The sequence below is a fragment of the Peromyscus maniculatus genome, chromosome 10 (genome assembly GCF_049852395.1).
Source record: "Peromyscus maniculatus bairdii isolate BWxNUB_F1_BW_parent chromosome 10, HU_Pman_BW_mat_3.1, whole genome shotgun sequence".
Lineage (NCBI taxonomy): Eukaryota > Metazoa > Chordata > Mammalia > Rodentia > Cricetidae > Peromyscus > Peromyscus maniculatus.
In genome coordinates, this window is record NC_134861.1 from 6,929,091 (window position 1) to 6,955,000 (window position 25,910).

General features: G+C 41.3%; 1 protein-coding gene across 4 annotated transcripts in view; it reads left to right on the forward strand.

Moving 5' to 3' along the window:
- The first annotated feature begins 3,386 nt into the window (after positions 1 to 3,386).
- Morc2 (MORC family CW-type zinc finger 2) overlaps positions 3,387 to 25,910 on the forward strand; it is a 40,136-nt gene continuing 17,612 nt past the window's right edge. Inside the window, exons 1-9 of one of the 4 annotated variants that reach the window (XM_076545804.1) lie at positions 3,387 to 3,467; positions 3,621 to 3,780; positions 4,263 to 4,402; positions 4,558 to 4,698; positions 13,384 to 13,437; positions 15,199 to 15,233; positions 21,291 to 21,359; positions 21,862 to 21,952; positions 24,869 to 24,977. In XM_076545804.1, the coding sequence (XP_076401919.1) occupies positions 4,631 to 4,698; positions 13,384 to 13,437; positions 15,199 to 15,233; positions 21,291 to 21,359; positions 21,862 to 21,952; positions 24,869 to 24,977 (426 nt within the window). In that variant the 5' untranslated portion in view covers positions 3,387 to 3,467; positions 3,621 to 3,780; positions 4,263 to 4,402; positions 4,558 to 4,630. Of the gene's footprint in view, positions 3,519 to 3,620; positions 3,938 to 4,262; positions 4,403 to 4,557; positions 4,699 to 13,383; positions 13,438 to 15,198; positions 15,234 to 21,290; positions 21,360 to 21,861; positions 21,953 to 24,868; positions 24,978 to 25,910 lie in introns of all 4 variants that reach the window. The other 3 variants (XM_076545803.1, XM_076545802.1, XM_076545801.1) reach the window with 3 other exon arrangements.

Consider the following 25,910-nt stretch of genomic DNA (forward strand, 5'->3'; position numbering starts at 1 on the left):
GTATTTTTCTGACTGTCTCAGGGATCAACAAATAGGGAATGCCTTAAAACTCCTACTTTGGGGCAGTAATTTAATTGTTTTCAGGCTCCTGGGCATTAGGTGATAGAAAAGAGGTTTCACAACTGGTACAAAAAGAAGTGAGCTTTTAGGTAACACACCAATTTTATCCTTACTTTCTAAGCATTGTCCCAATGCTGTCTTATACCCCGTCCTTTAAAACTGTCCTAACCTTCACTTTAACAAGCTCTATCTGGACCAAGGCCTTGGTCGGTCAACATGCTTATCTTTAACACTCCCATTCGACTCTCCATTCCTTTGTCTATGGTTCCCTAGTTTTCTTTTGAATCTAGAATTAAGAAATAAAACATAAAAGAATGTGGTTTTTATCTAACAAATTCTTTTTATCAAGAATAATGTTAGTTATGTTCCCTGCTTTAAAAAAGGCTTCATTAGACATGGTGGCATGTTTGGGCAAACGGACATAAACCAAGGTTTTTACTTTCAGCATCTGCTATATGGAAAAAGAACAAATGCATGCAAGTCACTTTTACCAGATTTTGCATATAAAAGATTAAAGTTTTGCTAAATATTTTTTTTCTAATGTTAAGAGGGTCACAGGAAGAGAGCATTTTAGTTGCAAATGAGGAAATGGCAGAGCTGTGCCAAGTGATGAACCAAAGAAGTGCATTTCCCGAGTAAAGGGAGTAAGAAGAAGAAAGTGCAGCAGAAATGGAAAGTAAGGGCGTCTGGAAAATGGTAAGTACCGTCGTTCACTTTGGATGCAGTGTTGTCAGGTGGCACTGAGGGTCTGGACAGAAACTCGGGTCTTCAAGTTCCCAGTATAGTGCTGGTGGCAGTGCTTGGTGACTTGTTGCCTCTTTACTCACAGCAAGATCCACAGTTCCAAACTTGAAAAACACGAACCATCTACCTCCAGAGTTCCTGCCACATCTTGACAAGCTCTTCAGGGTCACAGGTGATCGAAAATCTGGAAACCTGGAGTCCACAGTGGCAGCTACACTGAAAAGTGTATCCGCTCCAACTACTGCAAACACTTCATGAACCTCCAATCCTAGACATCTGTGTTTTGTCACAGAATTTCAAGCTTTTAAGTTCCAGTTGATTTTTCCTTTTTCTCTTCTCCTTTCTCCAGAGGAAAGCCTTTTAACACCACAGTCTTAAAGAGTCTTTTGAGGTACATCCAGATTTAATTACAAAAGAACTAAGACCAACACATTTTTCTCCAAAACAGTCATTTCTCTTGAAGGGAAATCATTTGTCTCTGGCCCTTTGGTAAAGGGAACAGTCAACTTACTTTTTTAGACATTTGAATAAAATATCAGAATTGGTAACCTCTAATCATACAAAATACACTTAAATATGTTTGTGTTCACTTGCTTCGAGAGCTGTACCACTTGATAAGCACCACTCCACAAAACGAAAATGTTTGAAATGCAACTGTTCAAACATCTTTATAGTGTTTGCTGGATAATGGCCTGGAATTTAAGGAAAGCAGCTGACAATTAACAGAGAAATTAAAAAACAATGGCATTTTGGCCATTTCAGTCTCACACTTGCAAGCAATTAGAATACAAGGCTGGCCAGGAAAAAGTTAAGCTTCAGATTACTTCCAAATATACTGATTTTGTGGTTCAGCCAAAGTCCAACAAAACTTTTCAGAGACTGTTAACCTTCAATTAATAATAAGAACCAAACCAAACAAACCAAACCAAAATATAACCCCAAACATCTTCAGGAATCCAATGCCTGGTTCAGTCTTTTCCAGGGAGCCCGCTTGCTAAAAATCCACCTGCACCATTAGCTGGGTTTGGCAGCACCATTTAAAAATAAGCCTGTTCACTATCAACCACGCAAACCAGGGATACAAAATAGGAGCAAACGATGGATGTCTATTATGGTCATAGAAAATGGTCAACGAAAGAAAAGTAGTCAGGCACCAGTACAAGCAGCAGAAAAACAATTGCTGGGCCACAGATTACATTTCTTGATACTACAGAACACATTCACTCCTAATTGTAGCTGCTTTATATCGGGTGCCATTGTACCATATGTATCAGCCACCCTTCAGGCACCCTACGGTGAGAGGAAAGGGCTTAGAATAGAAGCCAAGCAGTGAAATGATGTTACCCGAAATAGCCATTATGCATTAAGAAGCAGCTCACATATACCAGGGACTCAAACGGGGGCTTCAAATTGGTTGTGAGGGGTCCCAAATGACATGTAGGCCTCAGTTTCCCCCTGGTGGCATGAATTGTTCTAAACTCTGCTGGGTCCTAGCCCCCTTTGAAAACTTGCTATCGATGGATGCGCTCATTCCCCTAGAATGCACTTTCCCACATGTTTCTGCACACAAATTCAAGGAGCCTGCCGATCTCCAACTCCAATAAAAGGTTCCCGGACCTAATTTCAGGGAATGAGCAATTGCTAAGTCTTCTTGCAACTCAAAGAAAAAATACAAACAATAATCATCCTTTATGTAAACTGACGCTCGTGTGAAGCGCTTTCAATCCCATACACACACTGATAGGCAGAGGAGGAAACTGAGGCGCGGACAAATTACAGAGTGACTTGCCTAAGGTCACTCGGCCAGCGGGTGGCTAGGCCCGGAAGCAAACCCAGATCTTCCGACTCCGGAGCTCGAATCCCCACCCCGGAGCTGCCGCCAGAGCTGCCGGCCCCCCACTAAGGCGGCATAAGCAGGAAAAGGCAAAGGAGAAAGCCCACCACCAACCATCCTCCAGCTCCCTCCTGTCCCTCCAACTGGGTCCTAGCAGGCCCGGAAGGGTGGCGCCAGGCCTCCAGGCCGGCCCCGGCCACCCCAGCCTCCCCCGCCGCCTCCCCGGGAGCGGGGCGGAGCAGCTGCCCCCCGCCGCCAACCACCCGGACGACTCCTCGTCGAATCGCAAACGCATAGGCCGCCGCCCGAGTTCTGCGTACGAGAAGAAAGACGCGGCGCGAGCGCCAGCGGCCACCGGGCGCGCGCCGCGGCGGCCGGGCCTGCGCCCCAAGAGCTGGATGCCAGAGCAGGAGGAAGAGCCGCCAACCGATCGCTCGATCGACCGCACGCCCGCTCCTTCGCCCTACCAGACCGGGGAGGGGGGGAGGGCGCGCCAGGGCTTCTTCGAGTTAGGGGCCTGACTCCCCGGCGACCAGACAAGATGGCTCCTCCGCTCTGCGCTGCAGCTCCCGTCCCGGCTGCGTCGCTCGGCCCGCCCCCGGTACTGTTTCTTTAAATGGCGGAGAGGGTCAGGAAAGCAGGAAGAGCGGCGCGCGCCGTCACGTGACGGGGGCGGGCCGGCCCCCGGCAAGATCCGGTCACGTGGGCCGGCGCGGCCCGCCAATCCGGAGGCGGGGTCTCAGGGCGGGGGCGGGAAGACTGGCGGCTCGGTGATTGGTCGAAGGCGCGGCGGAGGCCTTGGAGGCACGGGCCGTCGGGAGTGAGCGAGGTGACTCGCGCTGCGTGCGCTGACGGAGACAAAGCGGGGTCTGAGGTAGCGGTGCGGGCGGCGGCGACGGCGACGGCGGCGGCGGCTACAGCTACGGCGGCGGCGAAGTCCTGAACGCTGAATGTCGTGACGCCGCTCTTGTCATCTGTGCAGGCTCGGCGTGTCGCGCGCGGGCGGCGGCGGCGGCGGCGGCGGCGGAGGCAGCAGCGGCAGCACATGGTTCCAAGAGCGCGCTGCGGTGGTTGAGTTCCAATTCCGCGGGGAGGGACAAAGGCATCTGCGAGCTGCAGGCAACGCCCGAACGGATCCGGGGGTGCGCTCGCCACGGCCCCCTGCTTCTCCTCCCTGGATCTGGGACTAACTCCTTCCTCTCGGGCAGGAGCGAGGAGGTGGCCACAGGACCCGGGCCTGGGAAGGCCTGCGGGCCGGAGGCTGTCTTTGGAAGGGAGTGGGGGAAGGGCACGCCCGAGGTGATTCGGGGAGGGTGGCTTGTGCGGTGTTTTGTGGGGGCCACTGTGAGTCATTTCACCCATCACCTGTGGTGATTGGGGCATCCTAGCCAGCTGTGGTGGGACGGGGCTCGGGGCAGGAAATCGCCGGGCAGCACCGAGGACCTTTCACTTGGGAAGCGGTGAAGCGGGAAATAGCATCCACTCCTCCGCCGCACTGGCCGGTAGAACACTTGTTTGAAGAGCCTGGTGTCTTCGGTGGTGGCGGCGAAGTCTCCCGTGGTAATGACGTAGGTGGACCGTCGACTTTCTGGCAGAAGTAGGTCAATTTCCTGATTCTTTTCAGGAAACAGAAAAGGACTCGAAGACCATGAAGATGAAGCAGTAATAAACCGCCAACTTTGAAGACCATTCAGAAGCATTCGTTTTTTTTTGACGCAACGCAATTGCATGGAGGAAGCTTGACCCTCACCACTCTTAAGGACTGTAGGTTTAGGATGTAGTTCTTTCCAAAATATTACATCATAGTCATCAAAATACTTAAATCACTTGCAGTTTCAAATGTCTGACTATATTTTGGATAGATACTAGGGAAATTTTACGTGTCACTAAGAAGCCCACATTTACCCCTTATTGGACAGAACCCTAGGAAAATCTATTCCGTCGTATGTACTTCCCCTGTTAACGGGTAAAGACTGGAGACTCATTGCAGTCATGGCCTTCACCAATTACAGCAGTCTCAACCGAGCTCAACTAACCTTTGAATATCTGCACACAAATTCGTAAGTATCCTGTAGGTGCCACTGAGGTAACCAGTAACTCCTCCTTGATGTTAATATGGAAATACTTCAGAAAATTTTGCTTTTTTATTCCTTGGCATGTGTCATTGGCCTGAGATGTATCACTGGATGTCTTGAGCGCTATTGAAGAACTGAGATCAGTGAAATATATGTTGCTAATCTAGAAGAAAATGATTTTCACTTACTGGATCAAAATTTTCTAAATGCAAACTATATGGAGTCAGTGTATTGAGTTGTTTCATCCAAGTGTTTAATAGGAATCCAACAAAGGATCGCCAGAATGTGGACCATCCAGTATCAACTATCAACTGTTGCACATCTTTAGTGACAGCCTAGACAATTGGGTATAACAAGTGTTTCTAACAACAACAACAAGATGATGATGACATGTGAATGATCAACTTGGAAGAAGAAAGATGTTATTTTTTCAGCAAACAATTGGCTTTCATTTTTTTGGCAAATTGGTAGTATATCCGATATAGTTTGTATATGCTAAGTGGAGTGGAGATTTCTTTAAAGCCCTTGATTTAGGTAGTCTTCCCTCAAAATATGTGAAATCACTGAAGCATGCTATGTTCATGGTTCTTGAGAAAGTGAAGAGATTAACATTACAATTCAGGATGGAATATTTTAGGGTTTATTATTTATCAATTTTGAAGACAGAGTCTTTACATAGCCCTGAAACTGGCTATTTAGATGAGGTTGGGCTGGAACTCAGAGATCTGCCTGCCTCTGCCCCCCAAGTGCTGGGATTAAAGGTGTGCTCCACCACACCCAGCTAGTGTCAGTTCTTTTTTTTTTTTTTTTTAATGATTTATTTATCCTTATTTTGTGTGCATTGGTGTTTTGCTTGCATGTATGTCTGTATGAAGATGTCAGATCTTCTGGAACTGGAGTTACAGACAGTTGTGAACTGCCATGTGGGTGCTGGGAATTGAACCCAGGTCCTCTGGAAGAACAGCCAGTGCTCTTAACCACTGAGCCATCTCACCAGCCTCAACGTACTTTTTTGTTTGTTTTTGTTTTTCGAGACAGGGTTTCTCTGTGTAGCTTTGTGCCTTTCCTGGATCCCGCTCTGTAGGCCAGGCTGGCCTTGAACTCACAGAGATCCGCCTGACTCTGCCTCCCGAGTGCTGGGATTAAAGGCGTGTGCCACCACTGCCTGGCAGTATCAGTTCTTAAACACCTTCATTTAGTTACCTTTTGGGGCTAAAAACTAGTCAAAAACATACACCTGTTACTTTTGAGCTCGAGGTAAGTATTCTTAGAGTACTAGATGAGTTAATGGAGACCTAAATGAATAAATGGTCCAGTTAGTGGAAGAACCCTCTGCAGATTAGAGAGCATAGACTTCAGTTATCCCATAATAGTGCAGTTATTTTTTTAGCCTTTTGTGATTCCATAATACTTAAAAAAAAAAAAAAATGTTTTCTGATCTATGTAGTGGTTGTGCATTCCTTTAGTCCCAGTGCTTGGGAGGCAGAGACAGGCAGATCTCGGTGAGTTTCAGGCTAGCCAGGGATACACAGAGAAACAAAACCAAAACAACAAACAAAACAAATTCCAAAGCCCTCAACCAAACAAAAAAACTTTTGAAAAGGAAGTAATTTTTTTTCTGAGCAATGATTTGTCTAATTCTAAGAGGTTTTATTTTGCATTATTTAGGAAGTGCTTTTTGTTTGTTTTTTATTGAAGTAGATCAGTTTAGAGATGGTACCATAGAGATTACCTTGGACACAGATTGTAAAACTGGAACCTAGGTCACTAATCAAAAATGCTAGCACAGCCTTGGGCTACACTTTCAGTGTTCTTTATGTTTGAGCTACATATTAAGAACAAGCAGGTGAAGGGCACTTCTGTTCAAGGCTGATTGTGTGCTGTAAATGTCAGCACACATGTCAGATTTGAATTTTGGACTGACGGGGCAAATTTGGAATTACAAATTTTCAGAAACTTGGAAGACCTTTGAAGACTGGCCTTCAAAATCTTTTTGTTCCAACATCACCACACTATGCAATAACAGTAGTACCAGCAATTCATTGCTTAAAATATAGGTTGACGTTACTCTTGTTTTACACTTGAGAAAACTGAGGCCCTAGGAAATTAAATTGTTTAAATGCTTTCAGAAAGGCTGCAGAGGCAGATTAAAGGTACCCAGATTTGACTATAGCGCTTAGTATTTTTAACCATTATACAATTCTGACTGTTACCTTGAAGGTTTTGTTTTCTTGTCTGTAAGGCAGGGGACTTAACTTCCCGATTTATAAGTCTTCCATTTTGGTTTATTTTATTAAGCTTCTGAGGATTATGGATTATTTCTCCTTTTGTTATTATATGCTTTTTTAACAGTATGTAGACAATGCCAAAGCAAAGAAGTAAACTGAGTTACTTGACTAAGGCTGATGTTGGAGAATTTTCTGTGACTTTTATCCATGTTGAATTGGAATTTTGTGCTTGCTCGAACATAGGATTGGCATATCATTTGGAAACTGGAATTTCTTATTTGGATCACAAATTTGATCTTTGAAATGATTCTACTTTGTGCCTAGTCTTACCAGAAGAAATATTAACTGCATAATACCATGAACGATGAGGATTTTTTTTTTACTTAGGCTTTTATTGTGTAGCCCAGGATGGCCTTGATCCTCGTGCCAAAGCATCTTGAGTGTTGGGATTTCTGGTGTGAGCCATCACACTGAGCCCTCAACTTAAGTTTTTTGTTTGTAATTAATTTTAAGAGGTTTTGTTTTTGTTTTGTTTTGGTCATTATGACTTGATTGGGAGTTCATTCTAAGAAAAAACTAAAAATTTTTTACATGTAATAGTAGAATATTGAGTGGTTTAATAAATCAACTTCAGAGAAGGAAAGATTAATTGGTTTTAACCATACCTTCTTTGTTCTTTTAAATTTTAAAAATGCCAGATTTCAGATGTTATACCAACAATATTAACCATATTTTGAATTGTGAAATAAACATTTTATCTATTTTCCTTAGTATGTAGACTTGCAAGCAGAGCCCAGGCTAGAGGGGTAGAAATTTTTGTGGTTTTGTGAAAAGCCTGTACTTAGAAATTCACAAACCCTAAATTTGAGTGCTTCTTTTCTGTGCCTGTGCACAGGGCAGCTTTTTCAAGCCTCAGTTTCTTCATTTGTATGATGGAGCTAATATGATAGTGTTTGAGGATTATGCCAAATACCAGTCAAGTGTCTACTATTTTCTTTATACTGTTTGATCTAGACTAAAATTTAATGCAGCCTGCTCATCGGTGGTAGACACTAGACACATTTCTTAAAAAATATGAGTATATGTATGCATATGTTCCGTGTGCATGCCTGATACCCACTGAGGTCAGAAGAGAGCATCAGATTCCCTGAAACTGGAATTAGGGATGGTTGTGAGCTACCCTGTAGGAATTGGGACCTGAACCTGAGTCCTCTGCAAGAGCAACATGTGCTCTAAGCCACTGAGCCATCTCCAGTCTCTAAGCAGATACATTCAGAAGTGTATGTTGGAGAGAATAAACAGGTCTTAATTTTTGTGAAAATTAGATCCTATGATACTTAGTAATAATTGTTATTCTTGGTTATAGCTATATCAAGGCTGGGAGCAGGCTTGCAAATTCTCATGATAGCCTGAAAAAAAAAATCTAGTCTCTTTTAATAGTATATGTTGCTTTTTATGGGATTATACAGGTTAGGGTTTTCACATTAAAGGAGTTTTAAACTCTTTGGTGGTTGGTTTTGTGGCTGCTATTCTTGTTATAGTGGTGGTTCCTTTGGCATAAGATCTTTTTTTTTTTATAAATTATGTGTATCTTAAGTCATTTGATTTGTTATACTTTTATGTAATCAGGTGATCATAATGCTTAAGTATAAGGTGACTATTTTTGTCTATTACTCTCGGAACATTCCGTGACTTACCTTTGGCATATGATATTTCTGGTTTTTTTTTTTTTTTTAAATTTTTTTTTTTTTATGAGAAATGAATGTACAGGGACCTATTAAGTCAGACTTGGGTTTCATATGATCTACAAGCCTGCTGAAATGTAGGGTGACCATGTATTTGTGTGTGTATATACATGTAGGTATGTATGTATGCTTGTATGTGCACACACTATTTGAATATAAAATGACTCCACGATTTCTTAGCTTTCTTGAGCTCACAGAGATCCCTTCCTGCCTCTGCCTCCCCAGTGCTAGGATTAACGGCACGTACCTCTAGCTTTATTTTCTACTAATTATGGCAATTAACTATTGTCAACATACTCAAAACTCAGCAAAGCTTTCATTGCTCTGAGCTTGTGGACAATTTTTTGATTTAAATTCAGGTTGGCTAAATAGAGAAACACCATTTTCTTTATATGATGAACAAATTTACATGTAATTTTGTTGCTGGAAATGCTGAGCTGTAAAAAAACTTAAAGGTCACATGTGGTAAAATCACAATTGAAAGCATCGGAGTTTATAAAAGTCTTTGTGTTTTACTGATTAGTTGACTTCAAATGATATGCAGATGATATTTAGTTCTGTGAAGAAGGTTTTTGTTTTTTTTTTAAATTTGATACAGGGTCTCTCTATGTAGGCCTAGCTGTCCTGGAACTCACTATATAGACCAGGCTGGCTTCAAACTCACAGAGATTCACCTGCCTCTGCCTCCTGAGTGCTGGGATTAAAGGTGTGTGCCCTCTTGCATGACTTGAGAAATATTTTTTAAAATATTTATTCATTATATTGCAAATGCTAGCCAGCAAACAAATGTACCTTTTGAAATATTTGGCAAAAAAGGAATCTCATGCATTTTTGTGTTTTTTTTTTTTTTTTATGATTTTAAGAAATATTTAGAACAATGATGTCAGTATCTATAAGTTCCATCTATCATATGAGATTTTGAATATTTTTCTGACCTTACCAAGAACACAGAAGGCCCTTTAATGATGTGTGCTACCATACAAAAATACTCTTTAGCTACAGTTTAATATCTATTAGGTTTCTGAAATATATATGTATAAAATACTGATGATACTGCTAGCAACAAGATTTGGGTTTTTTTTTTTCTTAGATCTTATATATGCAAAGCACATTCTTAAACTTTGCATAGAGTACAGTGAAATTTTAGCTAGAAGTGCTTTGTTCCCCCCCCCCCCCCTTTTTTTTCCCCTAGAGACAGGGTTTCTCTATAGTTTTGGTTCCTGTCCTGGATCTTGCTCTGTAGACCAGGCTGGCCTTGAACTCAGAGTGCTGGGATTAAAGGCGTGCGCCACCACCGCCTGGCTGAGCTTCCCCTTTTATTAGCCCCTTAATAGATTCTAAATGTCTCATTTTTTTTATATGAAACAATTGGAAGTGCATAGTGCTTTTGATAATTTTTTTGTTCTTGTAGCAAAGAGTGTTGTCCCCATAATTGTTATTTATAGTTTTCATAACTGAAGGCCAGAAACCTTTTCTTGTCTTTGAGCCCAGGCTAACCTTAAACGTACTAAGTAGCCAAGGATAACCTTGAACTTCTGATCCTCTTGCCTTCACCTGAGTTCTGGGACTATAGGCTTATACCACCATACCTAGTTTTATGTCATACATGTTAGTCAGCCTTACCAACTGAGTTACATCCCCAGCCTAGAAACATTTTTTTTTAAGCCAGAAGAATTTGAGCTCTGTTTTATGTGAATTGATACACCATTCTGATACAAGTTATACTTTGGTTCTTAATATAGTATGCTCCTATTACCATACACTGGGAGCTGATTCCCCCCCCCCATTCATTAATTTATGTTAAAAACATGTTCATGGCTGGGCGGCAGTGGTGCATGCCTTTAATCTCAGCACTCGGGAGGCAGAGCCAGGTTGTGAGTTCGAGGCCAGCCTGGTCTACAGAGCAAGATCCAGGACAGGAATCAAAAACTACACAGAGAAACCTTGTCTTGAAAAACAAAACCAAACCAAACCATATTCATAAGCCCGGCAGTGGTGGTGGTGTATGTCTTTAATCCCAGCACTTGGGGGGCAGAGGCAGGTAGATCTCTGAGTTCAAAGCCAGTCTAGACAGCCAGGACAGCCAGGGCTACAGAGAGAAACCCTGTCTTGAAAAGTCAAAAGAAGAGCCGGGTGGTGGTGGTGCATGCCTTTTATCCCAGCACTCGGGAGGCAGATCCAGGCGGATCTCTGTGAGTTCAAGAGGCCAGCCTGGTCTACAGAGTGGGATGCAGGAAAGGTGCAAAGCTACACAGAGAAACCCTGTCAAAAAGACTATCAAAAATTTCCACTTTTCCAATTTTGTCTGTATTTCAAGTCATTGGGGTAGTTTTCAACTAGCAGTAATTGCACCTCAGATAAACCTGAATGGTTATGATACTATTCAAGCTAGATTCCCCTCTTAATAATTTTGTCTTGAAGACGATCTAGCTATATAGCCTAGACTTGCCTAAGACTTGTTATTGTCCTCCCTTGGCCTTATGGAATTACAGTTGTATGCCATTATGCCTAGCTATAGATTGACTTTTTTGTCTTCTTATGTACTAGGGATCTAACCTAGGCCTTGTGCATGCTAGGCAAGTGCTCAGACACCGAGCTACAGCCTCTGTCTCTAGATTGACTGTTCTGTTTGTTTTTTGTTTTTTGAGACAGGGTTTCTCTGTGTAACAGCTCTGGCTGTCTTAAAACTCACTTTGTAGACCAGGCTGACCTCAAACTGAGAGATCTGCCTGCCTCTGCCTCTGCTTCCCAAGTGCTAGGATTAAAGGCATGTACCACCACTGCCTAGATTGGGACTTTTAATTTACATTGTCTTTAACAATTCACCTTAATTTTCCAACCTGTCTCTGTCTACATCTCTGTCTGTCTGTCTGTCTCCTGTGAGAATTAAATCTAAGGCCTGTGCATGCTAGACAAACACTGTGCCACAGACCTATATCCTCAGCCCCCTATACCAGTGGCTCTCAACCTTCCTAATGCTGCAACTCTATAATCCAGTTCCTCATGTTGTGGAACTGTAAAATTATTTTTGTTGCTACTTCATAACTGCTACTGTTATGAACTTTTGGAGATAGAGGCTTACCAAAGGAGCTGTAACCCTCAGGTTGAGAACTACTTCCTATACAAAAATGGAGTGGAATACACAGGGCATTCTTTATCCAACTGATAGTTTGGCAAATTTAAGGTAATAGTTTTGAAATTTACTTAAATTTTTTTTGATAGTATCTTGCTATGTAGTCCAGGCAGGCCTTGAGTTCATCTTACTACCTCTAAAATGATGTCATTATAGGCTCCTGGAATTACAGGCATTGCTATAATAACTGTGAACACTTAAATATTTATAATAAAGAGATGATTTTTTAAGGCAAGGTTTCTTTTAGAAGTTTGAGTCTTCCATGTCAAGTACTTAACATTTGGATTTTATCCAGAAGAATTTGAGCTCCATTCCGTAAGTGAATTGGTGATTAAAAAAAAAAAAAAAAATGTCTACATCTTGCTGCAGCATATTTCTTGGTCCTACTGTCTTTGGATTAGCAACAGATATATTCACTGATCTCATGGGAGAAAATTTCTTCCTAAAATTCTAGGAAAAGATAGTTTTACGTATTTAAAGTGTATAGTAAAAAAAAAAAATGAAGAGTAACTTTGAGGACAATCAATTTTCTTGGAGAATTTAGTTAGGAGTTTTTATAAACAAATGGTTTACACTTTGTTTAAAACAATATGATAAGGTGTTGGAGATTTTAAATGCTAGGTATTGGTATTATATTTCAATCTAAATGTTTAGGAAATGTCATTTTGATTATTGACTAAAACTGAAAACAAGAATAATTTATGAAAGTTGATTATAGTTTGTGTTTGTAACTTCGTATTTCCTTTAAAAGTCAAGCTGATTTTCTGGATGGTTCTATGTGGACCTATCCTACTTTATATTTAATGAAGACTATTATAGGAATTGTACAAATTAAGAAGTTATAAATTGAGCATACCTTTTAGCATCTTGAGATATAAAAACCTCTGTGTGATCTGTACCAGTGAAAAGAGGAAGCTCAGGCTTTTGTGCACCTTATAAGCAAAATTACTTATTTTCAAAAAGGGAGGTACTATAATTTTAACTTTCTTAGATGTTGGCTAAAACCAGGTCTTTGTCTATTATTAAATCCAATTCCCCTTCAAGGATAAAAATTGATATGGTCTTCTGGGTTTCCAGGGAAAATTAACTTTTTAAGTAGATGCTTCAGTGGTTATCTCCTGGAAGCTACTGAAAGTTTGGGTTTTGTGGACATACCTGTCATTATTGAGAACTCAAGACATTTACTTGTTAAAATGTATGTTTACAATTCCTCTTGTATAGAAACTGACAGCTGGTTAACTTAATGAAAAGATAAAATACAGGCATTTCTTTTCTAGTCAGACTTATCACTACTTTTAATATTACATGTGGAAATTTAAAGATTCTTTAAGGTGAGTTTTTCAATTAAAAATAGGAAGAAAAAATGTTTCTGAGTAAATGGCAGGACTTGAGGGGAATTAGCTCTAGAAAGGCTTGTGTTACAGAGAAGTTTACATTTAGTAGTTACATCAGTAATGTATATGAGGATTTTAGATGTTTTCTAAGCCTTTTAAATATTTATAACCTTAAGACTCATAGTTCAGTTCATACTTCTTTTGTTGACTCTTAAAATTTATTATTTCAGAACCACTCATGAATTCTTGTTTGGTGCTCTTGCTGAACTGGTTGATAATGCAAGGTACGTAGTCTTCCAGCCTATAATTGCTTGGAGCAGGAACTTTATGGATCATCATGACCTTTGCTCTCTGATGACTTGAGAGTAAGATGTTTTTGTTGTATTTGTTGCAACTCCTAAGGGACTTGTTAGCAAGAAGTATTTTTATTATCACAGTAATTGGCACTTTTCTTGATTACCTTAAATTCTTTCATTGCTCTTTGTATTCCAGCCTAAAAATAGGAAACTTACCACTTCCAAACCACCTTCCCTTGTGTATCAGAGCCTGATAATTGTGAAAAGTAGGGAATTAAGATAGGAAGTTAAGAGTCAAACTAATGGGATACATAGTTTATGGTATTAATTTGTGCTGCCAAGGCACTGTACCACTGAATGTCTTTACAACTAGGTCAGACTTTTGCACCTTCTCCCAAATACGTGTTTTATTGCAAGTGAATACTCTTTAATCAGTGTCTTCCAGTGTGGGTTTTTTTGTTTGTTATTTTTTAAAATATATTTTAAACTATCCTTTAAGATTATTTATTTTATTAGTGTCCCATGAGAGTGTTGGATCCCCTAGAACCAGAGAGTTACAGACAGTTGTGAGCTGCTGTGTGGGTGCTGGGAATTGAACCCAGGTCCTCTGGAAGAGCAGCCCTTGTTTGTTATTTTGAGACAGAACCTCACTATATAACTGATTGGCCTGGTGCTCACTGTGTAGACCAGACTGATGTTAAATTTACAGAGTTCTGCTGACCTCTGCCTCTCATGTGCTGTGTGCCACTATGCTTGGTCTAGTGTCTTCCATTGTTAGCAGCAATGTTTAGAAGGAATCATGTTTCAACACTCTCATGTTGTGTTCTTAGCATTGGACGATACATATTCCTGTGTAAGAACAAGTAAAAGTTTGGGTTTGTTCACAAAGATTCTGTTTATACTTACATTAAGGATTATCTTGGTTTTATTGAATGTAAACTCTAAAATTCAGGTATTTATTGACTAGTGTTGATAACTAATGGAGGAAGAAGAGAGTAAGAGTTGGTAGTAGAATTTGAAACTTCCTCAGTTAATTTACTTGTAATTTCTAATGTCTGTACAGCTGACTTATACTGTTAGTACTTTTGTTTGTGTTTTTGAGACAGACCTTACTCTACAGTCCAAGATTCTCCTGCTTCAGTTCAGTCTCTTGAGTGTTGGCATTACAGATGTGTGATATCATACTTGACTTTTATTATTGCTTTTGTTATATTATGCTTGTTACCTGCTCATTGAAATGTACTAGATAACACATTTTTAACTACAAAATTCCCATTTTGTTTTAATCTTGATCAGTTTATAATTTTCCCATTCAATTTAAAAAAATAGTTAATGAAAAAAAATTTTTTTTTTTTAGGTTTTTTCGAGACAGGGTTTCTCTGTGTAGTTTTGTGCCTTTCCTGGAACTCATTCTGTGCCCAGGCTGGCCTCTGCTTCCCAAGTGCTGGAATTAAAGGCTTGCGCCACCACGGCCCAGCATAAAATTATTTTTAAAATCACTGCTTATTAATTTAGTGCGACCACAGTGTGCTACAATGGCACATAATTTTTTTGAGATAGAGTCTCATGTAGCCCAGACTGGTTTCAAACTTCTTGGGTAGTTAAGGTTGACCTTAAACTCCTGATTCTTTTTCATAGCTTGAACAATTCAAAATAATATTCATTGCACTTAAAATACTATGCATTTTGCTGATTAATACTTCATATTCTAATTTGTATCTCAGATTTTTTTTCCCTTTAATTTTGCAGAGATGCTGATGCCACCAGAATAGACATTTATGCTGGTAAGCCAGACTTTAGACCTTCTATTGCTTAAGAAATGAGGGGGAAATAACTGGTTTCTGGAGCCTGGAGATGGCGGAATTTCTTCATGTTATTGGTAGAAATGGGGCAGCTCTAATCATATATGTCTTAGAACCCAGGAGCTTTAAGAGGATGGTGAAATGATCCAGTATTAGTCATCTTTCTGGAAGGCAAGATCTTGGAATTAGGCCTTCACTACTCCTGGTAGCAGAGGTTCTACCCTGGAAAGTTGTTTATATCAGTTGTAGAAAATAGCTGGTAATTTAAAGAGATGTTGAGACCATGTGTTAGTCAGGGTTGTCTAGAGTAACAGAACTTTTGGAATGAATCTCTCAGTTTATTAGAGTGACTTACAGGCTTTAGTCCAGCTAATCCAACAATGGATAGCTGTGAATGGAATGTCCAAGAATCCAGTAGTTGCTCCGTCCACAAGGCTGAACATCTTATCTAGTCTTCTGTACATGCTGGAATCCCAAAGAGGTAGGCTCCAATGCTAGTTAAGAAATGAGTGTGCTAGCAAGGCGGGGGCAAGTCAGGCAAAGAGCAAAAGCTTCCATCTTCCATGTCCTTATATAGGCTTCCAGCAGAAAGTGTGGCGCAGATTATGGGTGTATCTTCCTGCCTCAAGATCCAGATCAAGGCATGTGTCTTCTTCCTTAAAGGTCCAGACAAGAAGTGAATCCACCCACTTCAAACCATGCAGAAAATCTCTTCATAGGTGTACCCTCCATTTCTGGATTCCAGTTACTTCCAGATGTAGTCAAGTTGACAACCAAGAATAGCCATCACAGTCCACCCTTTGTCAACTTGACACACATCATATCTCTTTATGTTGTCATTAGTCTAAATGAGAACAATAACCAGCTCATAATAATGCCTAAATATAATATAATTATCCCACATATAATTAGAAACATATATTTAACCAGATCATAATTATGCCTAACATAATATAACTATCCCTTGTATAAATGGAAACACATTATAAATTTAGAATAGGTGGCAATGTCCCTTGGGGGACATTCTTTTAGTATCATACTTAAATATGATAACCATTGGTATTCTCTTAATTGATGTTACATCACATAATAAGGAAATTGAAAGAAAACGCAGATATCTGTACAAACACATTCTTTTTTTTTTCTTTTCGGTTTTTCAAGACAGGGTTTCTCTGTGTAGCTTTGCCCCTTTCTTAGAACTCACTCTGTAGCCTAGGCTGGCCTTGAACTCACAGAGATCCGCCTGCCTCTGCCTCCCAAGTGCTGGGATTAAAGGTGTGTGCCACCACCGCCTGCACAAACACATTCTTAACAAAATACAATACTCATGTCAACTATAATCTTTGTTTTTGTTACTGGTCACATGGCCTTAGCTGGTATTTATAACTCCCCTCCTCTACTACCCATCCTGTATTTCCTTTACCCTTGGCAAGCACCTCAGCAGGTCTTGGTTCTTTTCCTGGAGGAGGAAACGCAGGAAAGGCAAATCCATAACTAGAAGAAGTACCTGCTCCAGTAAGGGCAAAGTGTTGTTCTTTCCATGGAGGAAATTGTCCAGTGTAGTCAACCTGCCACCAGGTCACTGTCTGGTCACCCTGGGGAATGGTTCCATATCTGGGGCTCAGTGTTTGTCTCTGCTGCTGGCAGATCTGGCACTCAGCAGTAGCTGTAGCCAAGTCACTTGGTGAGTTGCAATCCATGTTGAGCCCATGCATAACCCCCATCTCTGCCACCATGGCCACTTTATTATGGGCCCCATTGGTCGATGGCAGAAATGGCTGGGGAAAGAGGCTGACCATCCACAGGATGGGCCATCCTATCTACTTGGTTATTGAGCTTCTCAGCAGAAGTCATTTTTGATGAGTATACATAGAACGCAAGTATCTTCACACTCTTTTCCCATTTGGAGACATCTATCCACATAATTCTTCCCCAGATGTCTTTCTCACCAATTTTCCAATCATGCTCTTTCCAAGTCCCTAACCAACTAGGCCGTCTATTGGCTTCAAGCCCATGCATCAGTGAACAATTGTACATCTGGCCATTTCTCCTTCTGAGAAAGTCACTGCTTGTTTAGCAGACAATGAAGGGTTAATTTCCTCAGTGAAAGGTGAAAAAAGGCAGTATTTCAAGGGGTGACATTGAGGATACTACTTCCTCAGGTGAGAAAAACCCTTGAGAACCTGAGAATTCAAAGTTCTCAGCTTCAATAGGTTCCTTCCACACATTCCTACACCAAATTACAGGATCCCATTTTTTTTTTTAAAAGCCTACTGCTTTTTTTTTTTTTTTAAGATTTATTTATTCATTTTTTTTAGATTTATTTATTATGTATACAGCATGTATGACTGTAGGCCAGAAGAGGGCACCAGATCTCATTACAGGTGGTTGTGAGCCACCTTGTGGTTGCTGGGAATTGAACTCAGGACGTTTGGAAGAGCAGCCAGGGCTCTTAACCTCTTAAGCCATCTCTCCAGCTCCAGGATCCCATTCTTTACCAACTAATGCCCTTACTTTAACTGAATACCATCTGAGACTGGGACTTGAAATTTCTCTGTAATTCAGCCACCCTTATATGAGGGCTTCGGTTTGATTTTTCTGCAACTTGAGCACTGTGGCTGCTGGAGAGAAGATGCTGTTCTAGGGCACATTTAGAAACTTTTAGACTGTGGGAATCTGGAGCTGGTCAGTTTTATCACTAAGTTCTTTGTTGTCCTTCCCCATACATATTTTGAGATGCTAAAGTTTGGTTGGTTTTTATCACAGAGTTTATCACTATCCCTTGTCAACTTATCCAGAGATAAATTGAGCAACCAACCAGCATGATCATTTTCTTTATTTCACATACAGGATCACCAAATCTGTTCCCACTCACAGTTGCTCAATTAGGGTAATCCAGTGTATACATCTCACTATATGGTTCACACCATGGGCTTTCAGTATTCTCTGAACTTCCAGGAGAGGGAATAACTGGAGAGGCTTCAGTAACTGTAGGTTTTGCTAATTGTTGTTACAGATGAATGCTTAAAAGATTCATCCTTACACTTCTGCTGTTCTAGAGTAAGTTTTGGTACTAAAATTTGTATTAGTCAGAGTTCTCTAGAGTAACAGAACTTACAGAATGAATCTTTATACATAGAAAGGGGAATTTATTAGAATGACTTACAGGCTTCAGTCCAGTTAATCCAACAATGGCTGACTATGAATGGAAAGTCCGAGAATCTAGTAGTTAGTTGCTCAGTCCACAAGGCTGGATGTCTCAGCTGGTCTTCTGTACATGCTGGAATCCCAAAGAGGTAGGCTCTAATGGTAGTGAAGGAATGGATGTGCTAGCAAGGCGGGGGCAAGCAAGCAAAGAGCAAAAGCTTCCATCTTTCATGTCCTTAGGCTTCCAGTAGAAGGTGTGGCCCAGATTTTAAAGGTGTGTCTTTCTGCCTCAAGACCCAGATCAAGGCATGTGTCTTATTTCCTCAAAGTCCCAGATAAGTGAGTCCACCCACTTCAAAACAAGCAGAAAATTTCTCACAGGTCTGCCCTCTATTTCTGGATTCCAATTAATTCCTGATGTAGTCAAGTTGACAACCAAGAATAGCTATCACAGAACATCTCTTTGAAATGTTAGCCTTAAGACTGGCTGCTGTGGCAGCCTGGCAGCCTCTACATTTTGCTTTGTTGGCTCTACTGTTAATATTATAAGATGTTCCTGGGTTTTGCAAGAACAGTATATGCTCTTAACCACTGAATCATCTCTCTAGCCCCATTAAAAAGAAACAACATCAAGCCGGGCGGTGGTGGCGCAAGCCTTTAATCCCAGCACTCGGGAGGCCGAGCCAGGCGGATCTCTGTGAGTTCGAGGCCAGCCTGGGCTACCAAGTGAGTTCCAGGAAAGGCGCAAAGCTACACAGAGAAACCCTGTTTCGGAAAAAAAAAAAAAAAAAAAAGAAAAAGAAAGAAACAACATCAAAATGCTTTGAGGTAAATCCTTGAACTAGGAGAACTTGAACCCACTGTTGAAGAGATAACTGTGCTGAAATAGCCTGACAACATTACCCTAACACAAAGGGTATTAAAAAAGTGACTTCTTGAGTATTATTCAAGGAATTCCAGTGGTCTTTGGGGACTTGTCAAATGCATTTGGCTCAAAACAGATTTTAGTTCCCAAATCAGTCTTCACATAATTTTATGGCGTAGTATACAGCAAATGTCTCTGGGCAGCTGCTGGGACACTGCTGCCATCATGCAATGTCCCTCACCCAGTTTGAGTCTCCATGGGACTGTTTCTTATAGACAGAAACTTGGAAAGCTTTTAATACTTTAAAAACAAGAACAGAAAACCCTTGTTCCTGCTTGCCACATTTCATTTGGATTACCTAGATTTTTTTTTTTTTTTTTTTTGGTTTTTTCGAGACAGGGTTTCTCTGTGTAGCTTTGCGCCTTTCCTGGAACTCACTTGGTAGCCCAGGCTGGCCTCGAACTCACAAAGATCCGCCTGCCTCTGCCTCCCGAGTGCTGGGATTAAAGGCGTGCGCCACCACCGCCCGGCTGGATTACCTAGATTTTGATAAGAGGTACTGCCTTAGGGAGAAATGTTCTCATCTACTAGGATTTTCCAGAAAGAGCCTCACTCTGGAACTTTGAAGAGGTATTTGTAATGAGGGTTTAGCCTCCTGAACATTGAGAGATGTTTAAAAATCTCTGTGGTTTATGGTCCATCTCAAATAGTATTTTAATTTACATTAGTTTGTCTATTTAGCAGAGGGCAGTCATGATTCACTTAGTTTTACCCTGAAGGAAAACAAAAAGCATTTAAAACAGATTTGTTAGGATAGATAATTGTACAAAGTGAACTGAAGTTTGGACTCTCCTTTAGAGACTAGGCTCCAAAGTAGCCTTGGGCTTGACCCTAGACTATTTTACACAGACTTCCTCCTTTTTAATAGACATGTTGCTTTTATTCTTGTGCTGAGCAGTGGACCATGAACAGTGTCTATACTGGGAAGGTTGATGTTAGTGGTTCTTTACATGTTTTGTTTGGGTCCCTGCTTCAGTTTCTGCCTTACTCCCTTCTCTGTTTTATATCTACATATCTGATTCCAAGACTAGCTTTCCCATTGTTTATGTCGTCTTTATTGAATTAAAAGGCACCTTGAAAATTAGCATAGCCTTTTTCCTCATTTGAGACTGTTTTCTCTATTGTTACTACCTGTTAAGTGTTGACATGTGGTGCTGCATAAGACAGCTACTAAGATAATTCTTCATCTACCTGCTGGAATGGCAGTCACAGTCTGTGTCATGTCCCCTTACTGTTGGCTGGGAAGCCTTACCAGAGCTGCACTGGATCTTACTGCTGGAGGACTATAATTCTGACCAGGCAGGTCTATCCCAGAACTAAGAACCTCTTGCTGCATCTTGTGTCATTTTGATTCTTTTCAAGGACCCATATCTAGGAGGGGATATGAGAGTGAATACAGACAGCTCACAATCTGCAGTTAGTTTAGAAGTGATCATATATAAACATAGTAATTTTTTCAGGTGGCAGCTACCACCATTGTGCTTATACTACATCTGATATCATCATTTGAATGTTAACCTCAGCCTTAAATCACAAAGGAAGGTACCCTGTTGAGTTTGAACAGTTGATAAGGTATAGTACTTAATAGACTACTTAAATGACTTGGGATCCATGGTGTTCGGCAGATGTTCGGCCCTATGTAAATCATGTAGATATATAAAAAGATATATAGGAAGGTATGATATATAAGAAAGAAAGCTAAGATATACATATTCAGTGGTCTTAAATGTTAAGTACTAGTCTCTTTGAATAGATTCTCTGAAGCCTTGTGAATTAGAAAGCACTAGAGAAGCTTCACATCCTCAAGGGCCCTGAAGTTGAACTCACCCTAGCATAATAAATACTCTTAGAAGAAACTAGATTTGACCTAACCTTTGTACCAGGCTTCACTTTGGTTCACCTTCTGTACTCAGATTGTCACCCTGTAAGTGGTAACAGCCCAGTAATGGCAACTGCTTCTTTTACAGAGAGGCGGGAAGACCTTCGAGGAGGATTTATGCTTTGCTTTTTGGATGATGGAGCAGGAATGGATCCGAGTAAGTGGTTTTGATGACTATTTCTTTTGCGGAGCATAACAGTTTACTATTAAAGTTGCTTTTCTGTGACCTCACTGCTATGGCTAGAAGATCCACCTGGGGAATGAGAAGCCCGTTGCAACATCTCAGGCTTAATTACACTGTGTGTTTGCTGGATCTTGTCCTAACATAGGAAATGTTTGGACAACATGAATGTCAACCTGAAATCAGTTAGATTACCTGTCTCTTGACAATGTATTTATCAGCTTGCACAACATCCTGTAGCCCTAACTACTGAGGCTTCTTCCCTTGAGACTGTTTACCACATTCTAGTAACAACATACAGCACTGTGATGGTATTGGTGCACTAGGCAAGGATCTTTTATCTCATGACTGAATTTCCTTGGAGGGAAGTTTTGCTGGCACAGAGCCATGCATGTATTTAATGTGACTCATATCTCTAACTTGGAGAGGTCTGGGAAAGAAATGCTAACTTTTTACTTTCTCTTGTCTACCACTTGAGGTGATGCTGCCAGTGTGATCCAGTTTGGAAAGTCAGCCAAACGAACGCCTGAGTCCACCCAAATTGGGCAGTATGGCAATGGATTAAAATCGTACGTATGTTGGGAGCCTGCCATAGGGCTGATGTGCTTTTGCTGTCTATCCCTTTGTCCCTCCCAGACTATAATTTTGGAGCAGTAAGCGAGTCAGAAAGGATTGATGATTGGGGGTAGTTTACCAGCTGTCTAGCAGAATTTTCTCAGTAAATTGAGTAGTATGAATATCTAAAACATTGTTCTCTAGAACTCTCTCTCCTCTTATTGAGTAATATTTTTATCCTGTGTTTGAGAATGTGGGTGGTTCTCTTCTGGGGCTGGGGCATATCTGAGATAGCAAGGGAGTCAGTTCACAATGTATCAGTATGCTTGTGCCAGATACTGCGGATCCAGAGTGAACAAAAGAAACGCATTTCTCCTAGAGTACCCTATGTGGGCATCCTGTAAGGCCATAGAGCAGGAGACCCATCTTCTACCTTTCATCTGTTGGGACTGATCCCTCAGGCCTTGATTCCCACTTGTTTATTGCTTAGAATGTGTTGCTTTGGTTTTGAGTGAAGCCCTGAGAAAAAGGTTTCTATTTCTGAAATGCTCACTTCCAGCTGTACATACCTTTGGATGGAATAAGATTTAGTGGAATTGGAGTTTGTGCAAATGAAATTATGAGTCATGTTTCAGTCTTGCTGTGGAAACGTGCTGTTTTATTTGAGAAAGGGTGGTGGTTTGATCTGTCAGCAGCCTTGATTGGCCTTCATGTGCATTGTGCTTTGGGTGTGGAGAAGAGAGTGCTTCCAAAGAAACCAGGGGCCTGGTTCCTGGGCTTTGATTTTTTTTCTCAGGGAAGGAACCAGATGTTAATAATAAGCATTTCCCATGTACCAGGAGGTACTGTGCTAAAAACGTTGTGTGGATGATATAATTTAAACCATACTTGAGCCTACGATAGGTAGGTTTTGTTAACATTGCCAAATGAAGAAATTGAGATGTATAGGAGTGAAGTGACTTGCCTAATAGTATAAAGTGTTTATGTGAAGAGTGAATAAATGAACCAGGTCTTTCTGATTAGAAAGACTGTCCATTTCACTTTGGTCAAAGGTTCAGATCTCAATCCAGCCAGTTAGTCACTAAAGTTGTAGCTTCTTGCAAATTGATCATACTTACCAAATAGTTAGGATCAAGTATTATTGCTTTGAGAGTCCCTAGTCTACGATCACAGTGGGAACCTTCCCCAGAGGGTTCTGAAAAGGTAATCTAAGAGCTGTAAAAACTGAGGTCTCCAATAGTCAACTCCTGTCTAGTCCTACCAGTTCCACAAACGCAGCTTCACCTCTGATGGTTTCCTAACCGAGAAAATGAGGTCCTAACTTCTGATACTCTCCTCAGGAACCAGTAAAATATGACTGAGAAAGTACTTAGAAGACAGAAGGAGTGTGTACAGAGTTAGAATGCGGTTTATCAACATGTTTAGGAGGCTTTTATGAAGGTCCCATTGAACTGGAGCCATCTAGTGTTCAAAGTTCAGAAGTTATATGAGGTGATTTGTGGTGAGAATAGGGTTTAGCAAAGAAGGTGGTGTTTTGGGGTTTCTGATAATCAGACCCTATAGTCAGGATCAAAAACAGAAGTGAAAAAAAATAGGGTTAAGAAAGTCTTGCCAAATTTGAGTGAGGGCAGTGCTGTCCACAAGCTACAGGAAAAGTAGTCGTGAGATTTAAGGGAAAGGAGAATTGATAGCCCTCAGGGTATCTGTCTATCAGTATCTTGGGAGTTTTCGTAAGTGCTTGGGAAATGGGACCTGAGATTCATTTGTGTGCCTGGCATGCCAGTCTGGACTGTAGATAGAAATTAATGAGGCTTCCTACCATTGTCTTCTCCCGGGAGATTGTAAGGACTAATGAGATAATAGCCATACAGCCCAGGAGCTGCTCAGAACAAAGGAGCTAAACAGCTCAGTGTTGAGTGTGGACAGTCCTCCTCCTCCTCCTCCTGCTGCTGCTGCTGCTGCTGCTGCTGCTGCTGTATACTGCTGCCCTGCCCTGTGCTGCCTGGAAAAACCTGTCTCTGCCTGTTCCATGAGGATTAACATGGCCAAACAGGAAGGAAGCAGTTGATTCCATTATGAGTTTTGTTCTCCATTGATTCTGGGGATTGGACTGAGGCCCTTGCACATGCTAGGCAAGTGTTGTACCACCCTGCTGTGTGCCTTGTAGAAGACGAACTCAAGGCTGCATCAGAATGAGCTCAAAGTAGCCAAAGCAATTCTGAGACTGAGAATGGCTGGAGTTGCTGGATATGGATGTAGGCCTCCTTGAACTATTTTCAAAGATCAAATTTTGAGCTGGACTAGATAGCATGATTTAAAAAAAAAAAAGTTAGCATTTGTGTTTTGATAAATGTTGCATTCATGCTGGTTTTTCAAAGACTTGTGAGACTCATCTTTTGATTCTTCTCTTGACAGTGTTCCCCTTGATGAGTGGACAGGAGGGGATTCTGTGTTAGTGAAAGGAGGACAGGATAGGAACGGGGTGTTGCCCAAAAAGAAGATGACATGTTCAGGGTGTCCACTGCTGGAGTTGAACTTGATGGTGTCACAGAGGACCCCATGAACCTAGAGCTCAAGCAGGTTCACTTGCTAGTGCTGTGGCAGTAACCTGAAAGGGAAACTCACCTGGGGCTTGTGGTCTGAGTGGGTATATTCTAGAAGGATGGTGAGAAACCCTTGGATGGAAGGGAAGTTTGCTCAAGGAGGTTAAAAGTTATAGCCTAAGGAATCAGAGACCCTTAGAAGGCACAGCACTGAGTGCTAGCTGAGTGGGAGGGGACAAGGGCTGTGGGACTCCCCTGGGACTGGGGCCATTGGTTGTCTTGAGGAGAGCCTTCTGGTCATGCTCACTTACGTCCAGAAGATGTTCTCCCTTTTCAGATGAGCTTTGAGTCCTTGGGAGAGTGATCTCTTTTCTGTTTCCCTTTCAGGGGCTCAATGCGCATCGGGAAGGATTTTATCCTCTTCACTAAGAAGGAAGACACCATGACCTGCCTCTTCCTGTCTCGTACCTTTCATGAGGAAGAAGGCATTGATGAAGTAGGTTTCATCCTTGTGGCCTAACACTTACTGGGTTTATCTGTGGTTCTGAGCTCCTTGGAGTTACAGAATTGGAGCACTTGTCTGCTCTTATGGGATGAGATGAGTGGATGCATTGTTTGGAGGGTGGTAAGGCAGATAATACCTTTATGTGAGAGGAAGTGAAATCTCAAGGTACTTCAGACAACAGCTGTTCTGTTTTAGAGAATGAGACTGTGAAGTGACAAGCAGTGAGAGTTGAATTTGAAGTTTTTCCTTATCTGCAGGAATACCCCATTTCTGTGGAGGCTGTCTCTGTGAACTGTTACCAGGTCGGGCATTTTGGGCCTGATATCAGTGTCTTTCTCCTCTGATGATTATTTTGTGGAGTGTGTTGTGAACACATTTTCTTTTTGAGGAAATGTATTGCTCTACCTTATATCAGAAACCATGAATCACATCCCTAACCAGGCAGGTGGTGAAAGCAGGTAAGTATTAGGAAAACATCAGTATGAGCCTCATTGTTAATCGGGCCTTCCACCTGGTCTCACTAGCAGCTGCTTCCTTGCCCCAGTGATTATTACTGTCCTGAAAGACAGCCTAGGTAATAAATCTTACTTTTAGAATATATTGGGGCTGGAGAGATGGTTCAGCAGTTAAGAGCACTGCCTGCTCTTCCAGAGGACCAGGGTTCAATTCCCAGCACCCACTCCAGTTCCACAGGATCTGATACCCTCCTCTGGCCTCTGTGGGTACCAGGCACACATGTAGTGCACAGACATGCATGCAAGCAAAACATCCATATATATTTAAAAAAAAAAATTTTTTTTTTTGTAATCAATTGTGCAGGCAGTTACCTAATTACAAATGCCTTGCTGATTCTCTTTGTGATTTGGTGGCTCAGATACTGAAGAACAACAACTTTTCTTTTTTGAGAAAGAGTCTGTGTAGTTC